The following is an 11,766-nucleotide window of genomic DNA, read 5'->3' on the forward strand; positions in this document are numbered from 1 at the left end:
TGCTCCCCTTCCTGTTCCAACATCAGTGGTCATTTGCAATTTTTAACCTGCAGAAATGTTAATTATAATGCTGTCAACCATAATACGGGAACATCAGATCATGCATGTAAAGAACAATAACATAGCATGGGAGGGGGTGGAGGGATAATTTGACTTAGATGTTAGGACTGTATATTTGGTGATGTTTGTGTAAGTTTCCTCAAGATTGCCCACCTGTTAAGGAGCAGATACAGGCATACACACATGCATACTGTCGTGGAATTTGTAATTAAAAAGTCTGCAGACATGGTTAGCCATAATCAAAACCTTTATTACCATGCCCATGGGAGAGTAAACAGACAGTTAACACAGACATGACATGTGAGCTCTGAGCTCTCGAGGTACAGCAGGGCCCCGTTTATCTCAAAACAACAACACGATTTCCTGCGTGTTCAAACTAGAAAGTTAGTTCCTCTTTTTATAGGTCAAGTGCAGGTCTTCACCTTTTGGCCCACGGGACTGAGGCGTGACCTTTCCATCACACCCTATCTTAACTCTGCACCATCTTGCACATCCCACACGCATGGTGCAAATCCTTATTTCAACTGCATCTGAAAGTTTTTCTATAGCAAAGCAGAAGGTGTCATAACATTAAAGAACAGTTGTTTTCTTCAGCTGTTGAGGTCAAAATAAGTTCAGCTAGTTCAAAACTGTTCACTGGAATTTTCCATTACAGTGTCACAACTGAGTATGCACATAAGAACTTAAACACTTTAACATGAGAATAATACAAATTTCCCATTACAATAAACTAAATCATTTTAGTCACATATTCTAATCTAAAATTTTTCTTCTCCGTTTTCTCACTATCTGCAGTGGTCGCATTACTGTTTGCATGTAAATTTACCTTTATATCTACCATGTACATAAAAAGGGTGACCTCTTTAATCCCTGAGAGCTAAAACAACAGGTAGTATCAAAGACGTTGGTGTGTTCTGTCACATAGCAGTGCTACACAACCCAACACGTCCTTCAGGCTGAAAACAACAAGAGAAGCTTTGTGTCACTCTTCTGAACTCATTTCTGTATTTGTGTGTTCTTTAAAAAAAAGTAATTCAAAAGTTAGTTTTATTTTTTCATTAAAGAAGTGTTGAAGATCTAATTTTATAAACAGGAAGTCATTTACAATATGAAGCAGCAGGATTAATCACATCAAAATTGCCAACTTGTTTTCATCACTCAGATGCAGAGAGTTTAGATTTATTTGCACAGAATTTGAAGTGATTTTAACTTCCAGGTATTTTTTCCAGAAACATTATTTACAGCTTTATTTATTTAAGCAACATCCATTAGAATTTATATTTGTTATTTTATATTATTTATTGTTTATATAAATATAAACAATAAATAATATAAAATAATAGCTTTGAGACGACCCCCATGTATGTTACACCATTTCGTGTGGCTCGATCGGGAATGGTGTGCTATGACTCTTGGTAGGGATTTGTCGCACGGTTTTCCCAAAATTGACCCTGTGCACGAGAAAATGCTAACTTCCTGGTTTGAGACCGGATGTGGGGTTGTACATTTCCGGTAGCTTTACTTTGCGGTCAATCGCTACTGCGAAGATATACTGCAAAATCATGTCCAAAACTCGAAAACGGAAAGATCGCGTTAAGTTACAAACAGGAGAAGGTGGGAACACTCACCGCTGTTGTGTCATAAAAAATCTAATGATCAATTTTGACGTTTAAAGCGTTTAGATCGATCAGTTGTTTACATCACTCAACACAAGCAGAACTGCATCACTGCATGCAGATACACATCGTCCACATTCAGAAGCACATCTCTGTATAGTGACTGGTCTTATGATTTAAACAGGCAAATGTTCAGCATTCAAACTACAGGTGAAGAATAGTCAAACCAGATGTTTCCCCGTTATGTCGATATCAGCTAGTCAAGTACACACCTACACAGCATGTTAACAAACCGTGAAAAAAGCCACACAAAAAATGAATGATTGCTGGTAAGGGTTTCTATACATTAGTATTTACGAAGGGTATGTTGTGAATTACCTTCAAAATTACAGCGGTCCCTTGCTATAACGCGGTTCACCTTTCACCTCGCTGTTTCACGGATTTTTTAGTGCAAGTTTGCATGCTTTTTTTTTACGTCACATTGTGTCCTGCGTCATGATCGCTGCAGACGATCTCCTCCGTGACATCTCTCCTGTACAGTACAGAATCGCTGCATCGATCGTTAGCAGTGTGACTCTGAAGTGCAGTACTGTATGTCCACGATGTCCACGAAACGTTTTGCACCGTCAAAAAATAAAATTGGTTACTTGATTTCACCTATCGCTGGTTATTTTTAGAACATAACACCCGCGATAAACGAGGGACAGCTGAGAAATATAAAGTTTGAATCCCTTTTCTCTTTTGCTCTGAGGCGCGGGAGAAAAATATCGACAAGTCGATGAACATCATTTACAGATATATTGGGTAAATGCCCAAGACATCTATAGAAATGTAAATCGCCACTTGATTCATTCATTTGCTTAACTTGTTTTGGACCGTAAACCAGGCGCGAATAGGACACCGGAAACAAAGCTCCGCACAGGAGTTTCCGCACAGGGAGTAGCATATGCTAACGTGCACATAGTCAATTCCCCCCAAAAAAACCCATTTTTCCCCATTCATTTTGATGGGGAAGGGCCCGAAAAAAGGCGCCAAACCAGGCCACTTTGAAGGCCTACTTTTATTGACCAAACCCATGTTGCGCTTTTTTACGGTTGTTTCACAAGATTTAAGTTTTAGGAAAATTGGGAATTTTCACGGAATGTTCGCCCCACTGTCAACTGCCATAAAACCAGAGTGTGGAGAATAATTTAAAAAAATTGTCTTTCTCTTCCTGTCCCACCCAAACCGTTTGCCCTACATCTATAATTTATACATCAAAAAGTAGCTATCGTTGTCTTCTTTCATCCAGTGTCTTCCTCATTAAGATCAGATTTATGGTCTTCTCACAAATGCCATCAAAGCGCAGCCTCCTCCCTCTCTGTCCCCCATAGACGACCATTCTAAAACTGCTCTCAATTTTCAGCTCAAACTTAACATCGAATGGTGTCTTTACACTGTCACCACGTCAGTATAATACACTCTACAGGCATGGAAATTTAATATGTTGTAGTCTGGAAGTTCCTGCCAATCACGGTGAAAGAATTTTTGCGATCGGACCTACATTGTTCTCTTGGGAAGCATTTGTTTCAGAGCTTAATTCCTGTTTGCCCATCTCTCTGTCTGACCCCAACTGCAGTGTGTGTGTGTGTGTGTGTGTGTGTCCCATTCCCTCCTGCCACTCACAGGAGTAACTATAGCAACCGGCCCTAACAGCTGAGTACAGGAACAGCTGATGACTCTCTGCTTAAAACAGTTTTTTGCTCAAACCGCATACATCCTGATGTCTTCGGTCAGCTGATCCGGCAGTAGCACAGGCACACTTAAAATTTCTTCAGAAATTTTCGCTTTCTAGTTATATTTTCAAATCTGAAACAAATAAACAAGACCATCAAAAACTCAGGAAACAGTTTCAAAACAGAGTTCAAAAGGTTCATGGAGGTCGACCAGGAGGCCAACAGCACAGGCATCCAAAACAGAACAGTTCAGGGGGCCGGCCGTGCGAAAACCAGCGGCAGCGACACCTGTGGAGGAAATCCAAAGGCCGACCGTGCGGAAGGCAGATGGCGGTAACAGAGGCAACCCCGTGCTGGGGGCCGCCCTCGACGGCGATGACGTCCAGCTAGAGGCCTGGAAGATGGCCGGCAAAGGCGAGGTGGTTCAGGCTGAGCTGGATCGGGCAGCGGTGTAGAGGCGGCAGAGGCTGGACCAGGTGAGGATGCTGCGGAGCCAGAGGGCAGCGTGGCAGCTGTGGATGGTGACGCTGCAGGTGACGGTGTGAAAGCCGCATCTCCATTTTTCAGAACATAAAGTTCCAGGTTGCATTTATTTTCTTATATTCCACTTTCACTTTTAGTTTTCCCATAGGAATAATTATTTCACTGGTTTATGTTTTCAGTTTCACTAAGGTGTGTTAGAGTTTCAGATTAGGGAATTTGTCTCTGTAGTGTTCATATGAGATAAGTGAGAGGGCAGACCCAGTGTCAAACTCCATTTGTAACTCAACCTCTTGTATTTTTGGTGTGAGCCATATTGCTTCTTTATCTTTCTCTTGTATTGTATAGAGCTCAAGGCATGCCAATTCCTCCTGAGAATCATCTGAGTCTGTCTTATTTACTTCATGCTACTTTACCCGCTCCATCCGAGCCACAGGCCTTCACACTGTCTGGTCCAAGCCATCACCACCATCAACATCCCCCAAAGCTACACAGTCTGGGTCATTGGCCCCCACAGTTTTTAGTTGCACTTTTGGACAGATTTATAACTTTTTAAAAATGTATTTATGATTTTTAAAAATTAGTCATGGTCCCTGTGCCTTGCAAATGGACCCTGTGTTAGGCAACATGTTTTGTTTTCTGCTCTCTCTCTCTCTCTCCCTCTCTCTCTTGCCTCTGCTGGGGCGGTGCTCATTACAGGCTCCCACCCCTGGCCCACGCACCTGTGTTCAATCTCCATACCTGACACTGATCTCCACTCATCCTGAAGCCATACTTAAGACAGCAGCACTTTGCTACTCATCGCTGGATCGTTGAGCAAAAGATTTCTGAGACAATGAACAAAAAATTGATATAGACAAACACTGTTCCCCGGTGCAGAACACGGTCAGTGTTTAAAGTAGTGTAAACTGGTTTCTTTGACATTAATGTGTTGATGCAGGTAAATAAACACATAGGTGACAGTTTCTGTTTATTGTGGTTTGGAGACATCCAGTGAAAATCTACAAATGTGTTTAGTCATGGATCAGATTCAGAATAGCCCATTATAGAACTCACGAGTCTGTTGAACACACGAACCAGCTGATTTTGTATTCAACCAGTAAGAATGACGACTTCTCCTTCTCATTCATTGGAAAACAGAGTAGGACCTGAAAAAAGCAAGAAGAACAGACTCAATAACAAACTTGTATCCACATCGTGAAAACACTTCTGGATAAAACATTAACAATAATGATTTGGTGAAAATCCCAGTTTCAGCGAATGAACTCTGCTTGCTCTGAAAAACCTGTCTCAAATGGTGTAAAATCCCCAGGTTTGTCAAAGAGATGGAGATCCCTGAGGCCTCAAGCATCTGATGCCTTCTAAATACGGGACTTAATATCTAATCCAAGGATAGCTGATAAAGTACAGAGTTCAGTAATATAGACATGCAATTTTGCTAATTGGTAATTTTGCTTCGAACCTGGTATTAGAATTAACAAATGCAATAAAAGCACAGAATCAGGCCATTTAGATGGAGAGCCAATCCAGACCTCTTGTACAGGGATAGCTGGGATCTATCAAATTGGAACACAGCAGTGAAATTAGACTGTGGTATAAACATGGACTTAAACTTGATTTAAAACTAAATGAAAGTGAATTTAGAACACAAATAATCTACTAACACGACTGATATGAAGTGCTGTTAACTGGTCTGTGAGTGTGAGTCCTGGTCTGACCTCGGGCTTTCCACCTGTAGAAAATATATCCAACCAGAATTAAGATCAGACCCAGGGTCAGTATGGAGGCTCCGGTGGCAGTCAGTGTCGTTGATTCAGATGTTGATTTGTCCGAGGATGGCTCTGAGTCAGACAGGTGACAGACAGAGGCCAATAGTAGAACAGACAGGTGAGTAGTCAGATGCATATTTGTGTGTACAGACAGACATATATTTACCCCAGTCAGTGATCAGAGGTTCACTCAGGCTGGCGTGCTCCACCACACAGGAGATCTTCTCCCCAGACCTTCAAGACAAACATCACTGATTCACAGACCGCTCACAGAACTGGATCTGAATATAGACCTGGACCCGAATTCGGCTTTGATGTGGACTCACCTGGGTTTGTACTCCAGGTGGGAGTGGGTCTGGTAGTACCAATCACCATTTGGCATCACTTCAGTCGAAGTGACATCAGAGTTGACTTCCTGTCCATCTCTGAGCCAGCTCACTTTGATCTTATTGGGAAAGAAGTCGTAGACGCTGTAGACCAACATGGCAAGATGTTGACCAGAAAGCGGGGTCTTGGACTTGATTCTTACACTGGGCTGAACTAAAAACAACACAGACATTATATTACCATTGTGGCAATAATATGTGTGATGGTTTTTTTTTTCAAGTGCTTTATTAATAGTAAGATTTACAGTGGCAGAAATACACAATTATTTCAGTTTCACAATTATCTGATACCAAATCACAGGGTTCGTACAGGTGCTTGAAATCCTTGACAATGCTTGAATTTTAATGTTGTCTTTTCAAGGTTTGAAAAGTGCTTCAATTTCAGATGTGGTGCTTAAAAGTGCTTGGTTGAATAGTTTTCTTATCAGATAGAGAAATAAAATGAGTCGCAAAATGTAAAAGAAAAATTTCGCCATCTAGGCTGCCTTGCGCCTCCGTCTGTTTCAACGTGTGATCCCGCCCCTCCCTCGGACAGTCGGGGATGAGTGCGCTAACATACCTGTAGGTTGCTGTTTTAAAGGTCGTGTCCAAATTCGTGGGCTGCATCCTCCTGAGGCCGCATTTGTAGACCGATTACATCACAGCAACGCGACGAAGGCTGTCCAAATTCGTAGACTCCTCCGAATGCAGCCGACAAATGCGTCCTCCTTTTCCCCGAATTTGAAGGATGGGTCGGGTGTGTCCTTCGTGGTCTACCATATCCCAGAATTCATAGCGCGGCCCAGCCAAACTCCAGTTTCCAACAATGGCGGCCGCTACTAAGTTTTAAAATTACTCATACTAATCTTTCTGGGTCACAAAATAAACTTTTAACATATTTTCAGGCGAGAAAGTAGCTGCGTAAACATCAAATATCTGCTCGGTTTATCAAGATATCGCATATTTGCAAAAGTGCTTCGACGTTTTCGGAGTCTGCTACCCACCAGCTCGATAGCTAGCCGAGAGCTCGAGGGTCACTGAAGCGGCCGAGAACGGCACAAGTCCTGGCACATCATTTTCAGATCACCGCGGAGTTTCGCTACTCGGGTTAAACGTAATATATAAGTCACTTAGACAACCTAAAAATTTTATTGTTGGGCTTTTTTCAGTGTTTTGTTTGTTTGTGAGTAAATCGGTTTGGCCGAGATTAAAATTATTAGATTAGATTAGATAAAATAAAACTTTATTAATCCCCCGGGTGGGTTCCTCCTTGGTTTTTACACAGCTGACTAAACGTCAAACAGAAAACTGATTAAACAGAAGTATGAGACAGTCGAGAATTTACGCCAGTGTCCTGTTATATTTTAGATAGCAAGGAGCAGACGGCCGTGTTTATTAAACTCCTCCGAGACAGCGGTGACGCTAATCAGAAGGCTAGACCGTCCAATTTCCCCAGCCGTTTACTTCCGGCCTACCGACCTCCGCGGTCTACGTGGGCCGGGTCCTCAGGAGGATGCAGCCCATGAATTTGGACACGACCAATGAGTGGTTGATGGAACAAATGGCGGAGTTTGCGCTCTCCAGTCGCATGATAGGCGAGTGCTAGTAAATAATTTTCCAGTACGTGTACGTTACACGTGCTATTTTTTAAAATTATGATTATTATTTTGTTATCAAACTTGCTGGAGAAATTATTGAAATGCACTGAGTGTGATGCAGTATGGGAGAGCTATTATGGAATATGCTGTGAACTTAGCTAACATTACTTAGCAGTAATATGAGTTAATTTACTCAAGTGAAAGCTTTAAACATTAGCCCGATACATAACTAGCCAACTTAGGCTTTCTGATTAACCCTCTGTGTTTGACGGACCCATTTCAACTTGGGTCGAACGTGCGGATTTCAAACTATGTACCAGGTTTTAAATTGTGTTGATAGGCCACGTAAAACCGATGTTTTTTTTCTGAATAAAACAGTGGCGTTTACTCTGGGAAGAAACGGTTAAAACGGCGTTTCCTAAGGAGAGCGCTAGCAAACATGCTTTGATTGTGAGTGAAAAAAGAAAAAGAAAAAAACACTCGTTCCCTATTGGTGGAAAAATGTACCGTGTGGACCAATCAAAAAATGATATGGCAACATGTGGCATCTGGTTGTTTGGGAAGAGGGGGGCAGTTTAGGAGTGAGCGAGAGCGAGTGAGCGAAAGAGAGAGAGACTTTTGATACGTGAGAGATTTGTGACGTGTACCGTGTTTGGAGTCTCAAGTTAGTGTGTTGTCTTGTGTAGTTAGTGTGTGGTGTAGTCGTTGTTTTGTTTTGTGTGTCAGTTCTACTAGTGAACGTCACACTTGCTGCCTTAAAGCCACCAAAGGCAGATTGCAGTGCAAACGCTGAGTGACACACCTGCTGTCAGACCTGCAGGATTATCCCTGTGCTGTTCTCATCTGTGTTACATTGGACACAAACTATTTTTTGGAGTTACATAAATAATTTGTGTGCCTTCTTATTTGATGCAGAGCACCGTATTGTTCTGTAAATAGTTTTAAATGGTTATATAAAAAACGTCTGAGCCTTGGCTGCATTTTTAGGTAAATAGTACCATATAACTTTGTTGTTTGCAAAACTTGTGCATATTTTTTAAAATGTACAATTTCTATTTGCATTTCAAGTTATGAAAATGATTCGTTAAACATGCTTGTGGTTTTTACAGTCAAAAATATCACTTTCTACTCATGTTTTAAGCACAATATTTACATATTTACAGTTTGTCAAAATGAGTAAATAACAGATTGGCAAGATAAACAGTTTTTAAAGGTGAAATATAGAGGCCAAATCAAAAGTAGTCAGAAACGGTCAATTATACCCTGGACCCCAGAGGGTTAAAGGCTAAAAGCAAAGTTGTCACCAAGTACTGTTTATATTTGTGTGTATTGCTGCAGCTTTTTTGAGTATTAACTTGGTGCCTTTGGGTGAAATAATGGTAATATGACTGATCCATATGGTCACAAAGAATAGCCACTTGTTTCTGTGCTACCAAAGTTCCCTGGCTTTCATTCAAAATGTGTTTATCGTCAGCACCGACACATTAAACTACTTAAACATTATAAATGTCTTCAAGCTCACACTGAGGCCTGTGGGGCACAATCAGTCACAGAGACAGTTCACACATTTATATGTGTATTTGTATATGAATATTTCATACTTTAGGCTGCCTGTTTATTTAAGGGAGATGAACAAAATACATTGGAATTGTGCATAATAATATCACAGATGATAAATTCAATAGATTTTAAGTAGATGCTTGTGCATTCTTAAAGTCTTATATGTTGAATTGAACTATGTGATCTGTTCAAAGCCTCTCAGTCAGTGCTGTTGTCCATGCCTGTCTGACTGTACATAGTGTACAGTCTGTCTTTACAATCTGTTTTTCTACATTTTATCTCATTTAATTTTAAGGTGACATCAAAATACTAAAAATTAACCCATTCAGCTCTTTTTTGCTTCTTATATGTTATTGTTAATTTACAGGACATAAGACCATTAAGGAGCCCAACATTCACTCCATATATTATATGATCCATTAGTTTGGAACATCCAAGATGCAAGATGAAGCTAGTCGCTAATTAAATTTTACTACAAACAACTAATTGCCAGATCAAAACTAACTCAGTCACTATCAAAGAGCCATTAGTAATACCCTAAAAACTAACCAGACTACTACAGGCTTTGAGAGTTATGTTGATGAGTATTTCCCTACAGGGAGCACAGAAGAGAGAGACATCTTCAAACGTGCAGTCAGCGTGAACTTGAAGGAAGGTCATAGATGTGACATAGAAGAGGCACCCCAGAAAATTCAGATGAAAATTGAAGAGGTAAAACTCAAAATACACGGCTGGGAAAACTTTGTGTTATTACAGCATGATATAAAAAGCATCTGCTTTGGAGGACATACCTCTAGTAAGGTATAACACTATCTAAAGAAAATGTGTTTTTATTTGGTATGTGTATGTTTTTATAGACCCCTTCTTGGAATGAGCCTAGAAAAACCAATCAATTTCCTGGAATGGACCTACACTCAACAAAAATATAAACGCAACACCTTTGTTACTGCTCCCATTCCCCATGGGATGGACGTAGAGACCTAAAATTCATTCCAGATACACAATATAACCATCCCTCCCAAACAGTGGTCACAAATCAGTCCAAATGTGTGGTAGTGGGCACATCTGCCATATTGAGATAATCCATCCCACCTCACAGGTGTGCCACATCAGGATGCTGATCTGACATCATGAGTAGTGCACAGGTGTACCTCAGACTGCCCACAACAAAAGGCCACCCTGGAATGTGCAGTTTTGTCTCACAGCAAAATGCCACAGATGCCACAAGCAATGAGGGAGCGTGCAATTGGCATGCTGACAGCAGGAATGTCAACCAGATCTGTCGCCCGTGCATTGAATGTTCATTTCTCAACCATAAGCCGTCTCCACAGGCGTTTCAGAGAATATGGCAGCACATCCAACCGGCCTCACAACCGCAGACCTCGTGTAACCACACCAGCCCAGGACCTCCACATCCAGCAGGTTCACCTCCAAGATCGTCTGAGACCAGCCACCCAGACAGCTGCTGGAACAATTGGTTTGCACAACCAAACAATTTCTGCACAAACTGTCAGAAACCGTCTCAGGGACGCTCAACTGCATGCCCGTCGTCCTCATTGGGGTCTTGACCTGACTCCAGCTCGTCGCCGTAACAGACTTGTGTGGGCAAATGCTCACATTCAATGGCGTCTGGCACGTTGGAGAGGTGTGCGCTTCACGGATGAATCATGGTTCATATTGTTCAGGGCAGATGGCAGCTGAGAATGTCCCAGTTCTTGCATGGCCAGCATACTCACCGGACATGTCACCCATTGAGCATGTTCGGGATGTGCTTGACCGGCGTATACGACAGCGTGTACCAGTTCCCACGAATATCCAACATCCTCGCACAGCCATTGAAGTGGAGTGGACCAACATTCCACAGGCCACAATTGACAATCTGATAGACTCCATGCGACGATGTGTTGCACTGCATGAGGCAAATGGTGGTCACACCAGATACTGACTGGTTCTGGGTCCCCAGACCCCCAATAGCGCAAAAAACTGCACATTCCAGGGTGGCCTTTTGTTGTGGGCAGTCTGAGGTACACCTGTGCACTACTCATGATGTCAGATCAGCATCCTGATGTGGCACACCTGTGAGGTGGGATGGATTATCTCAATATGGCAGATGTGCCCACTACCACACATTTGGACTGATTTGTGACCACTGTTTGGGAGGGATGGTTATATTGTGTATCTGGAATGAATTTTAGGTCTCTACGTCCATCCCATGGGGAATGGGAGCAGTAACAAAGGTGTTGCGTTTATATTTTTGTTGAGTGTATAAAAATCAAAGTCCTTACTGCCATGTTTACCTTTGTACCATATCCAGCATGGCTTCTATTTTTTGGTCTCTTAGCAAAAGTCTCCCCTTGTAGTTGTGCTTCTGCAAGATCCATTGGATCTCATTAAATGTGTCTTAACAGGGATCCTTAAATTTTTTTAATGTTTTTTTTTCAAGAAGTGGAAAATATCAAAGGGAACCAAACCTGGCCAATAGTGCAGGTGATGAGTTACGAATATGTTGATTTGGTCAAAAACCCCAAAAATGTTGGAAATGATTTTAGGCCAGCTTTGACAGTAGTTGGTGATTGCTCTTTGCCCATGTGAAACCAGTGTTT

The 11,766-nt window shown here is 41.7% G+C and overlaps 1 protein-coding gene across 1 annotated transcript; it reads right to left on the reverse strand.

Moving 5' to 3' along the window:
- Positions 1 to 3,640: 3,640 nt before the first annotated feature.
- Positions 3,641 to 6,124, reverse strand: LOC147334916 (uncharacterized). Its single transcript, XM_086286019.1, has 4 exons — positions 5,967 to 6,124; positions 5,807 to 5,874; positions 5,590 to 5,712; positions 3,641 to 3,918 (listed from the first exon to the last, which is right to left on the reverse strand). Exons 1-4 carry the CDS (start codon positions 6,122 to 6,124, stop codon positions 3,641 to 3,643), a joined length of 627 nt encoding a protein of 208 aa, XP_086142145.1.
- Between the last annotated feature and the right edge of the window lie 5,642 nt (positions 6,125 to 11,766).

This window comes from Aulonocara sp. 'chitande type north' Nkhata Bay, linkage group LG3 (genome assembly GCF_057382095.1).
Source record: "Aulonocara sp. 'chitande type north' Nkhata Bay isolate Kocher_YH1m ecotype deep benthic linkage group LG3, A_spYH_male_GT1.1, whole genome shotgun sequence".
Classification (NCBI taxonomy): domain Eukaryota; kingdom Metazoa; phylum Chordata; class Actinopteri; order Cichliformes; family Cichlidae; genus Aulonocara; species Aulonocara sp. 'chitande type north' Nkhata Bay.

What these genes read in the sequence shown, in the direction of transcription:
- LOC147334916 (XM_086286019.1), bottom strand. Translation starts at nt 6,124, where the DNA reads ATGTTGGTCTACAGCGTCTACGACTTCTTTCCCAATAAGATCAAAGTG. An exon ending in CACCTGGAGTACAAACCCAG is followed by an intron (nt 5,875 to 5,966) that starts GTGAGTCCACAT and finishes TTTGTCTTGAAG; the next exon opens with GTCTGGGGAGAAGATCTCCT. An exon ending in CTACAGGTGGAAAGCCCGAG is followed by an intron (nt 3,919 to 5,589) that starts GTCAGACCAGGA and finishes CGTCACCTGCAG; the next exon opens with CGTCACCATCCACAGCTGCC.